Source organism: Polyodon spathula, chromosome 7 (genome assembly GCF_017654505.1).
Source record: "Polyodon spathula isolate WHYD16114869_AA chromosome 7, ASM1765450v1, whole genome shotgun sequence".
Classification (NCBI taxonomy): domain Eukaryota; kingdom Metazoa; phylum Chordata; class Actinopteri; order Acipenseriformes; family Polyodontidae; genus Polyodon; species Polyodon spathula.
The window spans coordinates 34,871,683-34,895,472 of NC_054540.1; the positions used below are offsets into that span (position 1 = coordinate 34,871,683).

At 39.9% G+C, this 23,790-nt stretch overlaps 1 protein-coding gene across 2 annotated transcripts in view; it reads left to right on the plus strand.

Moving 5' to 3' along the window:
• Positions 1-23,790, plus strand: part of LOC121318578 (synapsin-3-like) — a 250,791-nt gene that overhangs the window by 211,439 nt on the left and 15,562 nt on the right. For both annotated transcript variants that reach the window (XM_041255406.1, XM_041255407.1), the window contains exons 9-10: positions 6,042-6,116; positions 8,170-8,272. In XM_041255406.1, the coding sequence (XP_041111340.1) occupies positions 6,042-6,116; positions 8,170-8,272 (178 nt within the window). The remainder of the gene's footprint in view (positions 1-6,041; positions 6,117-8,169; positions 8,273-23,790) is intronic.

Below are 23,790 nucleotides of genomic sequence, written 5' to 3' on the forward strand. Positions count from 1 at the left end.
AAGTACTACTGCTTTCAATACTGTCTGACTGCAAATGCAACATAAACCTGCCTGGAAAGGTAAGTGGGAGCATATGGTTTATTTTCTATTTATGTCGGGGGAAGATACATTGGCAGAAATCCTGTATTTATTTATTTTTATTTTTAATAAAAAAAAAGATGTTATAAATATAAAGTGTGTTTGTATAATTACTTTGTTCTCCTTACAATCCCCCCCCCCTTGCTGTATAATGGTACATACTGTTAGTGCGGACACAAGCCAATGTCAGTGTTACACTTAACCTCAGCATTCATGTAAATAAATTACTCCCCTGGTCTGGGGAACATCGCTCTGTCAGGGTCATAAGGGTTGTATGTGCTTCAGCCCCCCTGAAACTATCCCCCAGCCTGGTTTGGGAACCCTTGCTCTAATTTCAACAAATGTTAAAACAAATCCACACTAATAAACCACCCCTGCACCCAGTCATTTGCAAAACCAAGAACAACAACAACGCAGTATAGCCAAAGATAAACAGGGGGACACAAAGCCAGCCTCAGACCCCTCACTTTACTTGACAGGGATTGCAGAGCAGCTCACAGGAAAGGGACACTCGGAGATCTGAGAGGGGATTTGAAACACAATCCGGTGTGGAAAGAGAGGAGCAATCATGTTTCTGTGAGGAGTGAAAGAGCAAGCTAATCCACAAGCTTACAGTGATGTACAGGGAGCCGTCGTGTCCACAGGAACACAATTGAGAATTCAGAGAGCAGCCCATGGTCCCACTTTAGCAGTTTGGAGGTCAGCGGGGATTTAGCCAGTGGTCGTCTTCAAAGCATCAGCCAGGGTTTAGAAATTTGCCTTGATATCAGGTAAGCTCCTAAGCTTAGCCAGGGGAGATGTGTGGCATTGCAGAAACATAAAAACAGTTGCAGTGGAAAAGATTACAAGCGGACAGCTGTTCTAAAACCACGGACCGTGAAGATGCTATAGGAGGTGTTTTGTACAAAATCAGATTAGTAAGGTGTAATGCTGATAAGAAACTAAACAGGATACATTTTCTAAATATTTACTCCCATCTAATCGTATTTTTAGCATGATACAAAATGAGTAATAAACATGATACTGATTGAGATGCCTTATATTTAGGGCTTTTGATTTTATGGTTTTAACCAATAAAAAACAATAAACCACCCCCAAACCCCCCCCCCCCACCCCAACCCCCCCCCCCCCCCATACAAAATCGATGCAGAGCCAATAGACACCAGAGAAACACTGGAAATTGTTATTCAGTTCACATTGATTTCACTCCTTTCCCATTAAAAATACAAAAATAAACCTACTACAAAAAGCAAACTACCTTTCCCAGTGCAGTTGGACAATGTCCCGCCTTCCTGACTATCATTGATTCAATCTCAATAATTTGAACCCATCCCTACTTCATGAACTACTGAACTACTAAGTGGCAGCAAATTCCTGCATTTCAATTGGAGACTCCACTTGCGAGATTTAAAATGAGATTACAATTAGGAACATAGATTTATTTGTGGTGTTTAAAGCTACATTACAGTTAGATAGGGAGGATTTAAAGCAAAACTGCAAATTGTGGCGAAATGTAAAAAATGCCTAGACACAAAAACCCCAGAAGAATGTGCCTGTGACCAAGGATTTTGTTGAGGAAGACAGAAAAGGAAAGAAAGTACAACTTTAAGTGTTTAAGTACTGTCAAGTTACTATGCATATTGTGACAATAATCTCCTACAGTATATAAAAAGGGAAAGCCCTGAAAAAAAAAACAATTTCGGGGTATCTCGAAAATAGCTAGAAATAAGCACAGAAAAATGAAATTAATAAAAACCAAAGAATAGAAGCCCTATTTATATTATATTATATTGTATTTATATTATACTACTTAGTTGTTTGGTTAAACATTTTTTCCTGTTTTAAAACAAATGCCCGTCCATTAAAGAGGGACTTGGTACAGGTCTGAGATATCTCAGCACAGATATCGTTCATGTGTTCTTCTTTAGATTTGTAGATCATTTTCTGTCTCCGTTGTCTCATCCTGGTGACTTTTTAAAACTCACAAGTTTGAAGCACCCCTGTGACCTCTAGAGCTCTCTAGAATGTCTACTCTCTAAGTACAGCTGGTACACCAGAGTGTAACCGTTAACCTGTCCCCCTGCAACACTGTGCCCCCAGTGGATGTAAGAAACACCTAATTTGTTCTATTATTATTATTATTATTATTATTATTATTATTATTATTATTATTATTATTATTATTATTATTATTGTTGTTGTTGTACCATAATTTCTCTCGCTTTAATATTATGCCTTTATTATACTGAGTACTATTATAATCAGACACAAAAGTGCAACTTAAAAGATCACCACTCCATTAAGTCACTAACACATGGCGTGCACTCTCTATCCTCTAGTTTAAGTTTATGACTGTCACACGGATGATTTAGCATGCCTACAGTCTGTTTCAGTTTATTTATTTTGCTGTTTAACTGCTCTCTGTAATTTAGGTTAGCGAGCACGTGCTCGACACTCGACATTAAAACTGACAACTTAAAATGAATGGACAGAATTGTGCTTTGCCTGGGTAGCAGGGGAGACAACTGCAGTATAATCAGTGACAGGGCTTACCTTGTAATTTACACGTCAAGCTCAACACTGTAGGTTGGAACATGACCTAGGGTGCCCTTTTATGCACCAGCCTCCAAGGCACCCTGAATCTGTAGTGACCCCAGTGGGAGTTTACATTACATACAGAGTTTTCAACAGCTTTTGTGGAGCCGCACTGAAAACGATGCAGTAGTATCACAGGCTACACGTTTTAAACAGATTATTATAAATCTAGTGAGGCAGACTTGTTTATTAGAATACCTTTGCAGTCAGCTTTACTAAAGCTTTACTAGCTAAGGGCTTGTAAATTCTAAACCTTGGAAACTTTGGTCAAAGACAAACCCTGACATGAACACCCCCTGCCTGCCTGCCTGCCATTCAGTCCTGGGCCTCTCTCAAGAAGAGGCTGCCTTTCGTGTTGAATTGTGTGGAAGTTGCTTTTGTGGTGTGGATTACACTTATGACTACTGAGATCTAAACCCAAGTCTCCAGAGTTAAAAGGCTATTAAATTAGCTCACTGTGCCACCTAGCCCCCACAAAATAACCAACTGTTGCATTTTTTATAACTGTATGCCTACCTAAAACATACTCACAGTCTTCCCTTTAACTCAGTCAGTATCATTGCAGTTTGTGTTTTTATTTCTTTCACTTGACGTAAGGGAATAGCAAGGCGTGTAGCTCTGTGCATTGCACGCGAAAGAAAAATGAGCTCCCTGTGTTTTTTTCGCTGTGGAAATGCTGTGTCGGTTCCCCAGTTGGGTCTGTCTGCTCTCACTGTGCCGTTGCATTGCTGTGCCCCATGATAGCAAGTGCAAACAAACACCATGACGTTTCCACCGCAGCCTAGGCCCCTGGGAGTGGAAGCCATGCTTCCAGTTTGTTTCAATTGTATGCAATTCTGTGTGTAATGTTTTTAGACCAGTGTGAGTAAATTACCTCATGCTTCCTTTATTTCAACAGCTCAGCCCATGATGTATATCCTTATTTTCACCTCAAACCTTTGTGCTCAGCCAGACAGCACAAAACTTTTTTAACATGACGAGTCTGCAAGGTGTTTAAATTACTGCCTCTTTCGAGACTTTCCCTGCTGAAACATCAGTAAAATTATTAAATGCAGTCCTGGGTACCAGACCAACTACTATCAGCTATCTGTGAAAGTCAAACCTGCTTTCTTACCGATTGTGATGGAATTTAAGTGGGTGCTTTAATATAAAATAATCATACCAGGGACAGCTCATATACACAAAGTGTGTTCTACGTATAGCAGGCATTTCTGGTTGTTTTGTCCGGCCCTGGTAGGTCTCCATTTTAACCCCAAAGACCTTGCTACAGACATTTCCCTGTGACTGTGGTTGAAATTTTACTTTCTTTTAGTATTTCTCAATGTTCCAGAACACTAAAGTACACTTAACAGCAAAAAACAGCCCCCCTGACATTTAATAACACTGTAATGTCTTAGTTTTGCAAATGTTGCATGATCTGTTCTAGCTACAAGAAGAACACTGTTCTTGCATGGTTATTTACGGCCGTGTTTGTCTTGTAAGGTTCCTGTTACACATCAGTGCAATACCCCAACGCTGGATTCAGTCACACCATCAACCCGTGAAAGTATCAGTCTGCTTCCAGGTTTTTCCACAGTTGTAAGAAAAAAATCCAAATTTACTACATCATCAGTTTGAAAGGCAGCTGGAATCTGCAATGGAGAGTTTCATTGGGTTCTCTTTCCATCCCTCCCTAGAGATAACAAGCTGCATTTTTGTTCTGTATGCACTAGTGCAAGGTTTGCCACACTATAATGAAGAAGAAGAAAAGTGAAAGGATTGTTAAAGATGAGATGTGATTAATCATCTGTTTGCTGGTGATATTAAATTGTAATGAAAGATAATTACAGGTAATCAATTTTAGTGATGTGATCTGACTTCTTTTGAGCTGTGCCGACCGTTTCCTTGAGCCAATTTCCATGTCTAAAATGAAAATACACCAGGAGTGTATATATTACTGTAAATTACCAGTTGCTCTACAACCTAGAATACTGTATTTAACAGATCTGTTTTTGGTATCCCACAAGTTTGCAAGTTTCAGACTAACAAAGGTAACTTACTCAGTGCTATTTTATTTAGGTTAGCTGAAGAGAAATGTAATTTATTGAGTGCTACTTTATTTTAGTTAGCCAAAAAAATATATATGATATAATTGTTAAACACGTTGAATGAAATAAAAAATCAGCTTGCAGCTGAGATAAGAAGCTTGGAATTGTGCCATGAAAGGAAAGTACCGATGAAAAAATGTTTTTTTTTCATTCTGAGATATTGTCAAATATTTGGTGTGCCATACAGCCCCCTTTTTGCCAGGGTCTTTGAAGAGCCCTCTGCCATTTTTCAAGATTTCTGTTTCGTGCACTGTTTTTTGATATCGCACTCGAGTAGACAAGATTAATCCATCAATTATTTTTTAATTGATCAAAGCCCACTGGTGTGAATAATCACTTCATCATCAATTGATTAAAACCCCTTGCAACAGGGGTGCTCTGTTACTGCGTGGGTATTTGCTGGTTGGCAAGAGAGACACAGAGGTTGAAGTTGGAAACGCCGCTCAGGCATCCAGGTTTTACTGACATAAATTATAGTGGTTGCAGTGGTAGGTGGCTGCCACTAGGGTAGCAGCAGTGGTAGCCCAAGTACGAGAGGACATACACACCAGTGTACATGAAAATAATGTATACAAAAATGCAAAGCAAAACACAGTTCAAAACAACTAGAGAATAAAAGGTGACCCAACAGTGGTCGAGTGCTACTCCCCTAGAAAGGAGATCCTGCTCCAGGAAAAGTCCTCTCTAAATTTGGGAGGGGAGTCAAATCCCCTAAGCTGTTCCTCTATTCTTTCTAGTACTTGCAATCCTGGTATGCACACAGTGATCCTAGATATCAATACATTTTTCTTTTTTTATTTTTCTCACCCTGTTTGACACACGCAGTCGTGAGGATCCTACAGCCAAACTCACCTGTATCCCTGCTTTTAGAACAAACTCGCCTTCCCAAAATGTCTGTATCCCTGTTTTTAGAACAAACTCACCTTTCCAGACAGTCTGTATCCCTGCTTTAGAACAAACTCACCTTCCCAAAATGTCTGTATCCCTACTTTAGAACAAACTCACCTTCCCAGACAGTCTGTATCCCTGCTTTTAGAACAAACTCGCCTTCCCAGACAGTCTGTATCCCTGCTTTAGAACAAACTCACCTTCCCAGACAGATGCATGTCATTTCTACAAATATTTCCACAGTGTCTTTTTCCATCTTTAGGTGTCTGTCCGTGATGGCTGAGCTGATTATAGAACTGTGTTTCAGCACGTTCCAGCTCCACTATATCACTTTGTACAATGAAACAACATAAACAAAAAGAAAATGAACAGCATGCATACTTTTTTTTTAAGGAGAACCTCCATTTCCGGCAACTGGAAAGCGAACACTGGATCTGCAATGCTGGAGCAGATCGCCATGTCTGATCGGTACGTCTCTTACATTCTTACTGCCACTGAACCTCAGAGATTTTTCTACTATATATTTAATTACCATTCATTTCAAAGCAAGCCCATTCCTTGCTTTCATTTCATGGATACACTTCAAAATACAGGTACCTTAACTGGACTGAAACTTCACTGGATTTATACAGTCATAAAGGCATTCGTGCACATCACAACTCTTTATAAAAAAAAAATGGTGATGAGCATTATAAGGCACTTTGTATGTTAAATAATGTCTGTACAAAGTCATAAAACAGTTCTTGGCAATGGTAAACTATCCATGCATGCCTCGCTTAATTGTTGATATTTGTGGAGACAGGACTGGTCCCACACTCAAATAAACACATGTTCTATACTCTTTAAGACATCACCTGCTTACATTTTATTTATTTTAAAACATTTTGATTGAAACAAAACAAAGCAAAAACTCTACTTGTTTTGACACATCTATGTATGTTGTCACCCCCAAGCAATCATTCTAATCGCTGTTCAAAAGTTGTTTTAACTTGGATGAATGGTTTTTGAGATTATGCAGTATTTCGACTGTACCTAACAGTAGTGCCATCTCTGTTTTAAAATGACATATTCCTGCTGTCTTGCTGCTGTGATAAGCAGAGTGCAGGAGCTTGCCTTCAACTTCCAAATAGTTTTGTGATGAGCCTTTGTCTAAATAGAAGAACATAGCCTTGTGTGCTAGTATTGTGGACCAGCACGCTTCTGCCAGGCTTGTTAAGAAAGAACTGTAAAATAGAGACAAAAAGGCAACTACTCTCATTCCAAAACACAACGTGCTCCCCTGCAGCTGTTTCTGCCAAAGGGAGGCAAGTTTAGCAAAACTAATAGCGACATTGCATCCCATTGTATCTCTCGACCATTACAAACACAGAAAACAAAACACAGATGACACTAAAACTGTCTGGAAGATGCAAATATTAAACTCCCTGTTGAATAAAAATCAAATGTTTTGGTTCACAGACTCCTGAATACAGTACAGTTAGCCTAGGCTGATAGGAGAGGTAGTGTCAGCAGTCTGGTTAGCTGATATCCTGAATAACTGATTTTTGCAAGCTTAAATGTCAGAAATTCAAAGTTCTTTTAATGGGAACTCCTATTATAGTAGTTACTGTAAATGTTACAGGTTGACTGTTCACATTTTTTATAAGATGCACTGTAGTGAATAAACAGTAGAGATGCAGTCTATTATTTCAATGCAATCCGCTTGTCTTATTGTGTAATCGATTAAAATAAGATGCACCACTGGCACTGAAGGGGATATAGAGGAGGCAGTCCTACACTGTACATTCATCCATCTGTATGACACGCCTACATTTTTGCATGTATCTTGAGAACAGCATATTCAATTTTCATGAAACTTGGTATTAACATTTTTAGTTTAAATTGGTGAGATTATCAGATTATGGAGATTTATGGGGGTGTCTGTCTGTGCATGCAGCCATCCATCTGTATGTTACAATTATATATTTTTTGCATATAATTGCTTAATTAATTGTGATTTAAAATGTCCTTTGCATGCTGCTGATATATGTCATGACCTTTTTATTTAATTTATTAAAAATAAAAAATACATAAACAAAAAAAGTATCTTGAAATTTGAAGATCATTTGAGGGGTCCTGCAAATAAATGAGATTCACTTCAGGTTGCAATTTGATTTCCTACAAAATCATCCAGGAAAATGTTATAAAATGTGGTGGAAAAACTTGATAACCCCACAAATATTTAGTATATATTTGTATTCGGTTGGTAATGGGTCACACAGATAGTTTATCTACAGAAAATATAATCATCGGTTAAAACACCTCTTCATAAGACCTCACTGAACCATGCTCATGGCTCCCATTTTCCCCATAATGCCATTTCACTAGCAGTCACATTATGAAGGCTTCATAGCCCTGACTCCCAATTGCAGCTTTACAAAGGGGAGCACTTTGAGGCATTTTCTGAGGTGCTGCTTTATTTGAAGACAGGAGCTGTGTGTCGAATTGCTTCTCGCCTATAATAACCACTGGTGTATTGCAGATACCGCATGTGGGCGGATTCCTGCGCTGAGATGTTTGGGGGTCTGGACATCTGTGCAGTGAAGGCAGTCCATGGCAAAGACGGGAAAGACTACATCATTGAGGTAGGGGTTTGCAGCAACCCTCCATGTATTCTGTCAATTTGAAGAGCCAGAAAGAGTCTCAGACTGATTGCAAAGCACCTTGGAGGTAATGCAGCGTGTATTAGTGGTGTAAAGATTAAAGGGGAAGTCTCATTCGCTTCCCTGCTTGCCCTGTAATCCTGCCTTCCCATATGTAATATAAGGAATAATGTACACCCAACTGGGCATAATAAGGCTATAATTCTATTAAGGGTTTCTGGTGACATATAAACCACAAGAGTTTAAACTTGAGGGTCTCAAAGTGGCTGCATGCAAAATCCAGAATGCAGAAGCATTGCTCATCCATTCATGAATTGTGATAGGTAGAAGCTCATTTAAGTGGTATTTGTATTTATTTCTCTTTGCAGGGATTACTGGGAGTTTTGCAATATTCCAATTCCAATTCTGTGTATTTCAATCTGAGCTCAAAACTGGTGTCTCAGACGGTCAGCGGTTTGTCAGATGGTCATTAGCTTTCTTCCAATCATTTTCTGTTGTGTTTACATGTTGTCTATTTTGGGGGAGACTATATCAGGCATAGGGAATTCTGGTGCTGGGAGATAAGCAAGACATAATGACTCATATGCTTTTTTAGGCCTTGAGTAAGCTTTACGAATGATAGCTGTCTGATCACGGCAGCCCCTTCAACTCTGCTCTCCCCTGAATGTTTCACTGCCCTGCCTGCTTCCTACACACAATGCCATTGTCCGGAGGGTCTGAACTTGGGCTGGGTGGACTTTAATTATAGACAGGCTATTATTAGGAATAAGGGGAGGACTTGGGAGAAGTTGCAAAGCAAATATCACATGAGAAGTCATCGTGTGGGATGCTGCCTGCACACATACCATACTGGACAATAGAAGAGCATTCAGAGAAGCAGTAGGAGGATGGAGAATGCAATCTGTCCAGACCCTGGATGAAAGACAGGCTGGACGAGAGACGTCATTACCATTGTGATGTTGATTAACCCATTAAGTACCAATTTATTTTTCTTTGAACAAATCATAACACAGGCTGTATTTCTGTAATTTGATACATTCTAATTCAGTATTTCTTCACAGAAAATAATGTAACTCCTTTGTTTTGGCTACAAACTGCTGTGTTCTTGTGACAAAGTGCCCGCCCCTGTGTATATTATCTGTTATGTGTTGCATGTGGTCTGTTTAAATGTTGGTGTATAGACATTGGTACATGGGATATAAACGGGTCTGTGTAACACGAGTGTTTAAAATGTATATGTGTATTTAGGCACGAGGATTGCACAGCACTTCACGTGCAAGTAAAATGGAATACTATGTGAGCACGGGGAATTGCACTTTATTAATTCACGTGCTGGGATTCAAGTGAACAATTAATTAGTAATTGAATCCCAGCACAACAGTATATATAGATGCACGTTTTCACATACGCGGGGTTGGGTGTTTGGTGAGTGGAGAACGGGAGAGAGAGTAGGAGAGTGATAATTTCAATTATAATTGCTATTGCGTGCTGGTGGGACCAGCACGATACTTGTGTGTTCAAAACTCACCGTGTTTGTCAGTGTCTGTCCGTGCACCGTTTTGTTAAGTTTAGTCCGTTTTTGTTTCTGTTTATTTTGGCTACCAGTGCCGTGTCCTGTTTTTGTAATTGTTCCAACCGTTTATTTTCTGTCTGTCTGTTAATTCATTAAATGCTGAGCGAGACCGTTCGCTCAGCTCTACCAAACTCCACTTCTGTCTTTGTTTATTTTCCTGCTTCTGGTCTGACGCCACCCACTCCGGCCGTCTTTGTGACAGTTCTGTTTTGAGGACAGTCAAGTAACACATGCCCGTAATCAGATCAGTGAAATTTCACACCAGCTATGAAGCGCAATATAAAAAATTAAGCTTTATCATCACTGTGGGCAGGAAAACACCAGGAAATGTATTATTTTTAGGCTTCAGTTTCTTGTTTTATATTGAGGTGTCATAAAAGCTTCTGAAGGGCTATAGTTGTATTAACAGTTACATTTAGACGTAACTTTTGTGACTAACAAAATTAGAGTAAAGTATCTAGCAATATAGTTAAAGAGAAAGATTAAAACAACACATAGATGCCAGTTAAAAATGCTGATTCATCTGGTATTATCTAATAAACTCTTTGAGATTGCAACTTCATATTTTCAATGTGGCACCCGTCACACTGACCTGTGACCCAAGATGACTGCTATATTGTGATCTTTTGAGGGTTTGGTTTCCGGATAAAGGCCTAACGTTTTGACACACAGCATTGGCTTCATATTGGGTACACAGCTGTATTTTATGATTCTCCTGTTCGATGGGAGGTATTTTACAATGAAAATGAAGCCTTTTTGAAGGAGAAGCAACATCGTGCACGAGAAAGGCAGCTGGAGGAATTCCACAGAAATGCCACTGTTAGGTTTGCTTTGTCCCCAGTAATAACTTGTTGGGTTTCTTATCTTCTGTAGACATATTAATCAAAGTGCAGCTTTTCTTGTTTAGTAATTAGGGGTAAGCTAATATGGGCTGAATAAATTGCTAGACTGCTTTTTGTAGGTGTTGGAGTGGGGAGAGGGGTGTCTGTGTTGGTTTTCTCCAGCTTGTATGGGGGCTAAATGTGAAATAGATTAGTCTGTGTTCCAGGGTTTTTACTGTGGAGTCTGCATGATATACAGCTTGTTTCCATTTATGAACCAGACGTGGTTGCTTAAACTGGAAGCCAGTATACCTAGAAATATGACTTCTGTCACCTCAATAAAAGGAGCACCCTGCCACGATTGTTTCCTCTTGGCCGCTAGTTGTTTTTTTTTTGTTGTTTGTTTTTTTAAGCCAAGCTTGTGATAGGCCAATCTATTTCTTTTACAGACATGCCTTAAGCAGAAAAGGTAAATCAAAATATTGAAACACTAAAAAATATGGATGAAACTACAGTCTAGACCTGTCAGTTAAACACAACACAAACATATACACACACACACACACACACACACACACACACACACACACACACACATGTTTCATTCCTATATTTGTGGAGAGTTCGCATTGACTGTCACTATATTTTTATTTACTATTTCTATCCCCAGTCAGACAAAACTCCACACAGGGTGAAAATAGACAAAAAACTAAATATTTCAAATTTTGTCCACACTTTGACACATCCACACACACACACACACACACACACACACACACACACACACACACACACACACACACACACACACACACAGGTCAATTTTAATTATCTAAACTGTAAAGAATCTTAAAACCTACAACCCTAGAACTAGTATCTTTTTTTTTTTTTTTTTTTTTTTATAACCGCTGTTATAAAATGTTATGGAAACATTGAAACAATGGCAGGGGCCTTCTCAAGCAAAAAAAAAAAAGAAAAACATAGTACATTTAAAAAATAATCACATTTTCTGAAGAAACTTCTGTCTAATTTAAATACAATGTTAAACACGCTACTCGTCAGAACTTGATGATGCTAATCATCAAATAGCATGAAGTGCAAATAGTGTTAGGAAGTATTTATGTGGACAAATTGGCTCTATAGCAGAGAGGCCTACCTGCAGAGCCAAGTCCTGTGGTGGGGATGTGATGCAACCAGATGAACTCAGCGTCCCACAGTGAGTGAGTGGTTGAGTTGGCTCCTGAACCCGGCATCTCCTTGCTGTTTTCACCGTTACCATGGCTGCGTTTGTAATGTTACTGACTGGGGTTTCCATTTAAAGTATCCAAACTCCCCAGTCATGTTGAGCACAATAGCAACACTATCTCTGTTGCTGCTGACCCCACCCACACACTAAACAAAAGCCCTGTTTTCTGCATTGACACATTCGTAGTGAAGTCACGCATATAAAGGTCCATCTGGACTGACAGTTCTGTTTGTGTTTTTGTATGTGTAATAGGGTTGCCACCTGTCCTGGTTTGACCCCGGACAGTCCGGGAATTGGCATCTGTCTCCAGGTAGCAGGAATTAACAAACCCAGACATCCTAATGTCTGATTTTAGGTGACACGCATAAGAAACACCAACCTTCCTTTAATATGTTCTTTGACATTTTGGAGTTGAATTTATTTTGGCTTTATTGGACTGGATTGCCAATAGTACTTCCACCAATCAGAGTGTGGTATACAGTGTGTGATTCCCGCCCTCTGACAGACTAGTGTGGTATGCAGCAAAGGTTAAAGAAGTGCACGTTAAACAAGGGATAGAATGTGTCGGATGTCAACGTTGATATGAGAATGGCAGTGTGGCATAAAGCCAATTTGCTTTAAAAAATTGAAAGCAGACCGGACATTTCCATCAATGGATTTAGAGAATCTGGAATTTATGATGCAATCAGAAACTGAGGCAGCGTAAACTGCACCTGCTACTGTGGTACCTGTAGGACTGTTTTTTTTTTTTTTAGGTTAAGTAGTTTTGTGTTATTTTTGTTATTTTATTTTATTTTATTTTTTTACAAGGGGTTAAATAAGTAGCAGCCAAAATTGTGTACGCCAGACGATGCGTGTAGATGCTACTATCCACCGTGCAGGCATCGCAAAGTCCCTAAACAAAATAGATTAGTTCTGCACCATATAAAAATGAGTTGATTTTGCCAGTGCTTGCTAGTTTATTAACCAGTTTTAAATTTAAAGCATTTTAGTTTCTGCTTTATTGTTAAAGTTTTCACACGTGCAATACTGTCCTACAATTATTACATGAGCTGAGTGGGGGAGGAGGGGGTTGATGCTGAGATGCCAGAATCACTGTTGAGCCCTTTTGAGGTGTCATGGACTAGTCAATGAAACACAGAGGATGGAAGGTGCCCACTTGAAGACCCCAGAGATGTACTCTACTTAGCTCAATCCAAACGGTTGTCATGCTGATGTGCTGGGGAGACCGCACTGGGTTGATCCCCGTAGCCAGCATCGCAGCCGTTGTGTGAGGCAAAATGAGCTGATCCCTGGAGCCAGCATTATACTTCAGCAATCAACACCTGACAGAAGGATATCTACATCATAAAATGGAAAACAACACAAATGGATGGCGATGCAGATGGATCACATTAGTTTACTGCAAAGCTACGTCTTAATTGGTGCTTGGCGAGAGCAGAGTTCAAATTAGCATGAAGTTCAGCATCTATTCTCATGTAATGGGAATCATGAAGATCTGGATACATCCAGTGACTGCTGTGAATAGTGCAGCTGGCAACAAGGAAAAGACTTTGTGACAGCATGGAGAGACAGCTGACAGGAGGAAAGAGACCCCATTGGGGCTCTTTGTTTTCAAAGGTAAACAGGATGCTGGAGACACCTGCCCAAGGCTTCTAAGAAATTAAAGAGAAAAATACCCCTAGAACAGTTGAAAAGAAGCTGGATAAATTTGGGGACATCATCTACGCATATGGAAGCGAGAGGTTTGGAATTGAAAAAAGGAGAGAAACAGTACAAACTATTCCTGGAAAGTCTAGACGGCAGCAGGAGATTGAATGCTTAGTTAAAGAATGGAGGCAGTTGAGGAAGCAATGGAGAAAAGCAGAACAAAGTCAGAAGGAGGGACTCAGTCTGTTACAAAGGGTCATAAAAGATAAGCTTGCAACATTGCGCAGAGCTGAGCGCCTATGGAAACGCTACAAAAAGAAAGAGAGTGCGAGAACTAACTTTTATTAAGAGCTATTCAAATTTGTAAAGAAGATATTCACCAGTGAGAAAAATGGCACACTAAAATCATCTAAGTTTGAGCTGGAGAGATATTTGGAGGAAATACATACAGATTCAAAAAGGCAGGAGCCTATGTCAGTTCCTTCAGATATCCCACCTATCAATCCATCCGAATGCCAAATGGAGGACTGTGCATCTAAGTGACTTTATGGTAAGTTAATACTGCAGCTACCAATCTCTGCTCTAACCGAGGAGTTTAAGTGCGCCAAAGTCCGACTGGAAGTGACATTAGTAGATTCACGCGACAAATGTGTAAGGGAGGCAGCACCTGTGTTGAAAACTGGAAGAAAATGGACTGCAAAGAAAGCTATGGAAGATGCTAAGGCTGCCCTTCAAATCGGAGATATTATGGGGCAAGTTCAGCATGGAAAAGGAGGTTTTGGTCTCAGTTCAGCTCCTCCTACACGGCACAAGGCAATCCCAGCTCAACGGAGGATGCTGGTAGTCAATCAGGAGCAAAAGCAGGAGGAGAGGATCAGGTGTGTAAAGGCCATTTCCTAGGTCAAGCAGAGAGAATAGATGAGATGGGAGAGCGTGGAATAACGTAAGATCGGCTGGCAAGACCTATGGACAATAGAACAGAGCAGGATCAGTTTCCTCATCAGATCAACATGTGATGTTCTCCCATCACCACAGAACCTAAACCACTGGGTGGGTGAGGATCCCTCTTGTCCTTTGTGTTTATCACCTGCAACATTAAGGCACATGTTGACAGGATGTAAGGTGGGTCTTAGCCAAGGATGGCGCCATGACCAGGTGCTACGATGTTTGGCCTTAGCATTGGAAAACAAGTGTAACCTGACCAATAATTTGCCACCAGTTCTATCAAAGCATTACACACAAAAGACAATATTTCTCCGTCCAGGGTTGATCCCCGGAGCCAGCATCGCAGCTGTTGTGTGTGCTAATGCCCTGGACAGGCAAAATGAGCTGATCCCTGGAGCCAACATTACACTTCAGCAATCAACACCTGACAGAAGGATATCTACATCACCAAATGGAAACAACGCAAATGGATGGAGTTGCAGATGGATCACATTAGTTTACTGCAAAGCTACATCTTAATTGGTGCTTATCTTTGCGAGAGCCGAGTTCAAATTAGCATGAAGCAACATCTACTCTCAAGTAATGGAAATCATGATACTGTAATCATTCCACTGTGTTATGTTAGTGAACCAGAGCTACGTTTTAAAACTGAGAGTTAGCAAATGCCTATCATTAAAGTGTACTGCAGTTAGTAATCCTTTCCAATTACTGATGTCTTAAAATTGGAGGACCACATAAGAACGATAAATATTGTAACTCATTTTTAGAAGGCCTTCTTTGTTGTTCTCCAAGTTGCTGCAGTGACATTGTAGATGCTATAACGAGATACTGTAAATTAGATACTGTTTTCATTAAGTAAACAGTAGAAATACAAAGTTGACATTTTTTGAATGTGCTAAGTGATCAATGCCAATTCAAAAACCGTCAAAATCTACCAAAGTAGCAAATCTAAAAATTTAATACCAGCTAAAACTTCCTGTTATACGGTACATTGATGCGATTAAATACATAGCCTTTACAGTAAAATGTTGGCTACTTACAATATATAGTGGTAATTAAACCACATATATGTGTGCGTGTATGTATAAACATTGCATATTTAGCGGTAGCCGTTACTAACATTGAAAAACCCAAACCAAATCCATTTTGACAAATGTTGTCTCTTTTTATTGAACATAGAACCAATAGTCCCATAGTTTTATAACATTTTATAAGTCTATTAATACGTTTGTTAATATTTGTGAGGACGACGACGACGACGACATATTTACCATGACACAATGGCTGTAAAATAATTCTGACCCCCACAAACAGTCTTTTTAGGCTCAGAAACCAATTGTAAAAAAAAAAAAAAAAAAAAGCACTTAGACAGGATCATCGCCTCAGAAATTACATTGATTTACTACAGCGTTACTCATCAACACAGCTACTTGTCTCAGGTAAGATTAGCCTTTAACCTACCGTGATATAGCTACTATTTTTCTGGCTTGCAAGTTTGATTGCTAGAAATATCAAGAGCACAATACTGTGTATAGGCTACTACATGATTATTGATTTGTACTGAGATCTGGTGGTATTGTGTTAAACTGTATTACAGTATACTGCAGTTTTGATAGAGCTAGGATGACTGAGATATATGTCTGGGTTTGGTCTGTGGAAAAGGTGACAACCCTAGTGTGTAATCTACTCCACCTCTGGATGTGTTTGTGGTATTTGAAACTATGTAATGGGCAATGTTATGTGATACACTGCCATTATGGATTCTGTCTCCTGTCGTGAGCGGAGAGGTCGAGTGGGGGTGTAGGGAGAGATGAGGGTCTGGAGGGAGCTGGGTGCAGTCTGGTCAAGACATTGGTAGGCGTGCCAAGCCCGGCTCTTTTGCATAGCGCTTAAGATGCTCACTTGCGGTGGGTAGGGTCGCCAGTTTGCACTCAGCCTCCACCCTGTTAAAACTAAGTTTAGTTACGTTTTTGAGTACAAAAATCAAAGCAGTCTAGAATGTGTATCTCAATAGTTGTGACTTGTAGAGCTGATATGACTCTGGGAAGGTAGGTCATGCTCTGTGGTATAACTAGCTGAGTTTCGTGTTGTGTAAACACAGTTCCCCGCAACACTCCTCTGGGTTTCGGTGTTCCCAGCAGATATTTATTTATCCAAAGAGAACACAGTCTGCTCCCTTTCCAGCTGAACAGTCCACTGGTCTGTGAATCACTCCTCCATGCCGGGTACACAGACAGACAGACAGACAGGCAGGCAGGCTGGGATAGTGCTGACAAGAAGGGCCAAGCATTTTTATGGAGGCTGTAATATAGAGAGCTGTGCACATTTTACAGGGTAAATATCACGAAGTGAGGAAAGTAGACACAGTCAAAAAAAAAAAGTAGGCGGAGCAATTCAATAAAAAAATTAAAATAAATAGTGAATAGAGCTGTCCTTGTCCGGTGGAAATACAGTGCAAAAATAAGTAACTCGGAGCTCCCAAGAGAGCACCTTAACCACTGTACAAAACCTCCCTAGAGTTATTGTTTGAGCTTGTATCCCATTCCAGGGGCAGGGTTCATTAGGATCGCTAGCAACATTGTGTCAGAATAGCTGCATTAATATCTATTTGTAATAACGTCAATGTAGGCTTCCCTTCATATTTGAATGGGTTCATGCGTTTTTGTGTTTAGTGCTACTACCCAAGGCCACTGGAAGCTGTTGACAGCCTATACAAAGTGTATGAGCTATTTTGTGTGCAGCACTATAAAGGAGTGGTTTGGATGAATGGGTTTCTGCTCTTGAAGTTATATTTAAATATGTGTTTACAGTCTTTGTTGTTACGTTGTCTTTTGACAGCTGGTGCAATTGACACCTGGACAATGAGCCAATTAATGGATGATGTCATACTGTAGAAATAGGGTGATGTTGCTGAATGTCACACAGAATAGTTGAAACATGCAGTCTGAGACATATTGTAACAAGCAATGCTTCAAATTCAAGTTCCACAGTTGTTCTGGTGGCTGGGCACAGTGTGAATGATGATACAGTCATCAGGATTCTGTCTGCACTGTGTCTGCCGTTATCAGACAAACCGACCGTTGAGATTGCACAGATTGACCATTTCAAACAGCTAATTGTCACGTCCGCATGCTGTACAGGGTGAGTCATGCTGTCATCCTGCAGATTTGGGAGGCAAAACTGGCAGGGATTGTTTCTCCTCATCACGTTACAGCGGCCCCTACTGGCCACATGCACCCTACTGACCAGGGCCTGGTGAGCTCAGGTGGACACCTGCTGCTTAACTGCTGTGGTAAGGGAGTGTCATTGGATATTCTAAATTCAAATCGAGAACTGAAATAATTGGGCACAATAAAAAAAAACATTCAAAAACAGCTGTTATACATTGGCTTGTTCTAAAGACCTTCTGTAACAGGCAGGTACAGGGTTATGAACCAGGAGAGAGAGACTGGCATGTGAGAGAAAGTCTTACTGTCTCCCTCATCTAAAGACCAATCAGATGTAGCTTCAAATCCAGCTGACTAGCTACCTGGGTTCTACTCCAGGAACCACGGAAGCAGTGAATGGCAATAACTTTTTTAGCAGCAGAGTAGCTGGAGTGAGTTGCCTTGCTTTCCTTATTTAGCTTGACGTGAAACAGCACATCTCCCTGCGAGTGTAGGAGCAGGGGTCGGGGCTAATGTTTCACGACCCAGATGCGCATTGAGATACTACGAGTATCTCTGGAAATGAAGGCATGCCTGGAGATAATGAGCATGACAAATCAGGAAACTTCATCCTTTTTTAAAATACAAATGAGGGGGTGGGAGAGCAGGAGTCATCATCCTCAGGCTATAGCAATGGAATTAATGTAAAACTATTTACTGAACAGGTGTGGTATTCTTACTTTAGATACAGCTGCTGCTTCCACGACATGGTGATGTCATACTGTTAAACAATGTGTTGAGTATACATTATGCTAGATAATGTTATTTTTAGATTTCCAGGCAATACAAACTAAACGGGTGTATAAACTGAAAGCATAGCAGGTTTTCAGGAATACATACACCCATTCAACAGGGGATAATAGAATTAAATATTAAAACATTTGGCAATATGAAATTGAGAAGTCAGTTGAACTTTGCAAGCAGTTTCACTTTTGTTACATCCAGGTGCTTTCCAGTGGTTACGTCCATCATGCTATTTGTAACGGTTATCATTTTCTGTGTTTGCTAAAATTTTTTCCTGTTTAAAATGACAGCACGTGATCTGATAAGTGGGTAAAAGATAGAGATCTCTCTGGGAATACGCAGTGCCGTAAACTTGGAAGGGGTTTTCCACTTGCTCAGTTAATGACTGCTAATTGCACTGTACTTCATGTTACGCAATACAAAGTGTGTCTTTCATTGCTAAAGTTTACAGCATCTAATTTGACATTTCAATAAGTCAATGTCAAATTAATAATATATTAATAATAATAAGTCAATGTCAAGTCAATAAGCGAGTTCCTGGTATATTTTTTTCCACTGACATAAATAATATCAACCACACCGCTCTCACTTACCTTTCCAGGCAGGTTTACGTTGTGTTTGCAGTCAGACACAGCGTGTACAATGGAGTGCAATGTAGTGCAGTGATTATGAGTGGTTTCTCAAAGTTTGAGAAATGACACTGAGCACAGTGAAAGCAGCGGCACTTCTACCAGTACAAACTGACAACCTCTCTCACTAAAGGGATCCCAATCTAAATTTCAGGTGTGGGTCTTCAGTCATGATGCCTAATGTCATAGATGACCTTGAGCCAAAGAGGTTTCTGAAGCCCTGTATTACTGGACAACTACACACCCCGGCATGTGCTAGTTCATACTATTTGCATTTTGTATTCTACCAGACCATGGTGGTACTTTGGTATACGCTGTGCAGTTTGACAGGAGCTGTTTGAAGGGTGTGGGAAGGAGATGGGGTCTGGTTCTTATCACCCGCAATGGCACTAACTAGGAGTGATGATTCAGGCTTTGAAATAAATGGTCTTACTGTACTACTTACTCCTGCAAAAAGGCTTGTACTTTCTGAGAAAGTGCAGTTATTCCTTTGGTTTCATATATCCAGTATGTTACTGCAAATGCAAGACCAGGGCAATGATATTAAAAAATATACATTACTATATACAGGCGTGGTAAGTTAGGACTGTAACATTAATGAAAAACAGGGGTGTGCCGATACTTATACTCGGAATTGCATTTAAGAAGGATTTGTCGGCAGGTATTAAATAAATCCATTCATTCAAGTGTGTTTTTCAAAACAAGAAAAGCTGTCCTTCCCTCACCTTTACAATTGTTTATCAGTCAATGACAATTAACTCCCGTTTTAAAAGCCAATTCCTCTCATCTTTTTTTGCTTCCACACCAAGGCCATAAACTGACAATGAATTTGTAAATGTGGGGGAAGGACCGCTTTTCTTGTTTTGAAATCAACATACTAATGAATGGATTTATTTAATACTTGCTGATAAATATAATACTTCTTAAAGGCAGCTACGAGTACAAGTATCAGCACACCCCTAATGGATAACATGTTTTAAAGCCTTGCAATTCGATTCCTGATACAACACTTTGAAAGAAAAATGTATTTAAAACATCATTATGTTGAGTGTCATTTCTTGGAACGTTTGTACTCTGTCTGACTACAAATGCAACACATTTTTCTATCAAAGAACTGCCTTTATTTATTTTATTATTTATTTTTGTTACAGTTATAAAGTGCATTAATATAATTGCCTATTTTGTTCTCTGTACAAATAACCCTAAGCACCTAACAGTTGAATATTGAAATATTTGTTTTTCTTCTAGTTTGTTTGCAAAGCCTAAATGCCTAATGTTTTAAAATTAGGACGACTGGTCCCATATAGGAGCAGGGTGTACCCCTGAGCTGCACAGACCATATTGTTCCATGCCTATCCCGTCCGTTCCATGAACTAAGTGTAGCACCCAGGAGGGGCACTTGTTCTTTCTGATCCGGGTGGGATCAGCCAGGTAGAATGCCAGAAGGAAAATAAATTAGACCACACTTATGTCGGGCAGTGAACATGGATTTATTAAAAACAAGTGGTAAACTATACTTAACAAACAGGACAGATCTGGAATACACAGTCATGGCAAGAGGTTTTCACTCTGTTCATTAAAGCAATAACTAAGTACAGAATTACAATTTCAGCTCCCTAGTGGTGCATTCGTTATAGGTGCTCCGCGTGTAGTGCAGGATGCGCACTGCAGCCGGAGGTCGCAATTGGCCGAGCATCGCCTGGGTGGGGAGGGCTTAGGTCAGCCACGGTGTCCTCGGCTCACCGCGCACTAGCGACCCTTGCAGACTGGCCGGGCGCATGCAGGCTTGCCTGTAAGCTGCCTAGAGCTGATTGTCCTCAGATGCTGTAGCTCTGAGGTGGCTGCATGGCGGGCCTGCAGAGTGAAAAGAAACGGTCGGCTGACGGCACACATTTCGGAGGACAGCATGTGTTCATCTTCGCCACTCCCGAGTCAGCACGGGGGTGGTAGCGATGAGCTAAGCCTAAGATAATACACTTGGCTATTTTAAATTGGGAGAAAAAGTGGGTAAAAATCAGTTGCCGACTATTAAATTAAAAAAAAAAAAATGTTAAAAATTACAATTTAAAACTAAAGGGCAGTGCGGCTCAATACCTGCATGGAGACGGGGCTCACAAAAAAAACAACAACAAAAAACACAATAAAACCAATACACCCCGCCTCCAGCACTCCTAAAACCCCAATGCCTTTTAAAATACTAGTTTAGAAACACATACACGACAGAATGGAGGCCAAAAGCACAGGCAGAGAGATATGCCCTTAAATTTGGCGTCTCTTTCTTTTATCTTTGTCTTCCTAGCCCCCGCCGAATCAAACGCCAATTCCTTTACTCCTGCTGGCTGTGAGTTCAGCCTCCACTCCAAAAAAACCCGGGTTCACCCGGGGATGAAATCAAGAGCATTTATACCAGGTGCTCAGCTTCTCCAAATCAATCAATTTACACTTATGGGAGCTGAGAACAGGGGAGCATTAACGTGTTAGTGTAATCAGTGCAAATCTACACAAAGTAATGTGCCAAAATAAACATGCTTTATACAAAGTGATAAAATCAAAAAGACAACATCAAATAAAAAGTGTGACTCCACGTCTTAGAGCTGTTTGTGTGCAAGGGAGGGCGTCTTCGTTTGAGGTTGACTAAAACAGCTGCAGCCACATCTTAATATAAAAAAAAAAAAATCAAGTAAACTTTGTCCAAGCTTGGCTCCTTGGATTGTTTTACTTCTATTTTAAAAAACAAACAAACAAACCTCAATGTATTTTCCAAGTTCAGCATTTTTGCTCAGGAATATTAAAGTGCTCAGTGTCTGTGGAGGCTTGTCCTGTAATGGTATGGGATAGCTGGATCCCTTCCTGCTAGTAAACAGGTAGGCGATTTATTGCACTGCAGACAGGCCATTTAAGACAAGCAGCCAGAGCACCAGGGGGTGACACTGAAATATAAATACGTTCTGAAATAAAGCAGCCTTGTTAGCATCATTGACTGAATTCCCACTCATTTAAACTACTGGAGGGTAAACTTGAGGTTTTGCAGTCTACTTGGAAAAAGGTTAAAATGTTACCAATAGCGTTTTCATGTTTCCGACCAGGAATTTTATAGTATTTGTTTTTGCCAGAGAGTCAGCGGTCTGAAAGCTGTGTCCTATTGTAATAGCATTCTGCAAAGAAGTTAGTCAGTATAAAAATAAAAATGACAATGAGTTATTAGAATTTTTTAATAAATCTGCCTTTACCTGCTTTGAGGTTGTCTGGAGAATCCTAGTCCTAAGAGTGACAGTCTTCCTCATTTCATTCAAATCACGTAACAATGTGACCTTTCAACTCTGACAGCCCACTCCTACCACTAACATAATTCAAATTAAGTTACTTACTCGGTATTCCAATACTCATATTTTCCTTTTAAGACATTTGAATTATTAGGTATTAATAAAATGGAATAAAATGTGTTCATTACTCAACAAAAAACAATGTGGCCCCTCAGTTTCCATTGTTTACATACACAATTACCTGGGCCAGATGTAATCTCTGATTAAACGCCGCACAAAAATGTGTACCCCAGTCTCCACACTGGTATCTAGTGAGTTAGGTTTAAGGAAATGTCCCATTTACGTGACAAATCAGTTCCCTTTACTAGTTTTGCAACAGATTTTCATTTTGAGTTTATGGCCTCTGTAAAAATGTGAGTGCCCCGGATGAGAGAAATTCTCTTCCACTCGGCATTTAAAACAGAAGTTAATCACCATTGTGTGGTACTCAATTGTAAAGGTGATGGAAGGTCAGCTTTTCATGTTTTGAAATCAACACAGGGAATGGATGTATTTAATATCTGCCGAGAAATACTGCTTAAAGGTAGTTACTCTGAAAATAAGAGTATTGGAACAACCCTAATACCTATTTTGAATAAAGGTTGATTCCTTGAAAGATTTCGTTTGCATGCATTATATGGAAAATGGTGATGGTTCCTGCACCCTTCAGAAGTAACTGCACAAACCTGGTACTAAAAGTCTCTGCCAAATTATTCTGCCAGAGTGCTTGTTCTTCAATTTTATCACTGGCTTTTTCTGTTGGACGTTGTTGGTTCTTTGCTTTCATGCTTATCTGGTACCGAGGTTTATCAATAGCGGTGTTGGCAACACATTAAAATAATGACCACAGTTCATATGAATTTCAATATAATTTTATAGGCTTGCATTGGAGTAACATCTGAATAACACAAGTTTTCGTGTTATTTTGTAAAGGTTTTTTCTAGTCCTGAAGATACTTTAAAAAAAAAAAGTCAATTCATAATGAATTCAATAAAACAGGAATAACACCTAATGCCTTCAGCATATGCGTGAAGAATGGGTGTAGTTGAACCTCAATAATGTAATTTGTCCAGTCCACCAGAGTAATCAAGAACCCTAAGGTATACTGGGAGAACATGCCCCACACCAGTGCTATGCCAAACTGAATGGGGAAGACAGGTCCCAATAAAATGTCCATGTACAATGTGTATACTTAAACGACGCAGCACTGTGTGTTCAAATCAAAAGACTCATGGTTAACGTCTTGAGGAAAGCATGGCACCAGCTAATGTACATTATGGTTTCCCCTAATTACCTGTGATCACAATTTTCCAGCTGGAATCCGGGGCTGTTGCATAACCTTTAATGAGAGGCAGCCAGATGCAAAAACCAGAAGCTTAAAAAC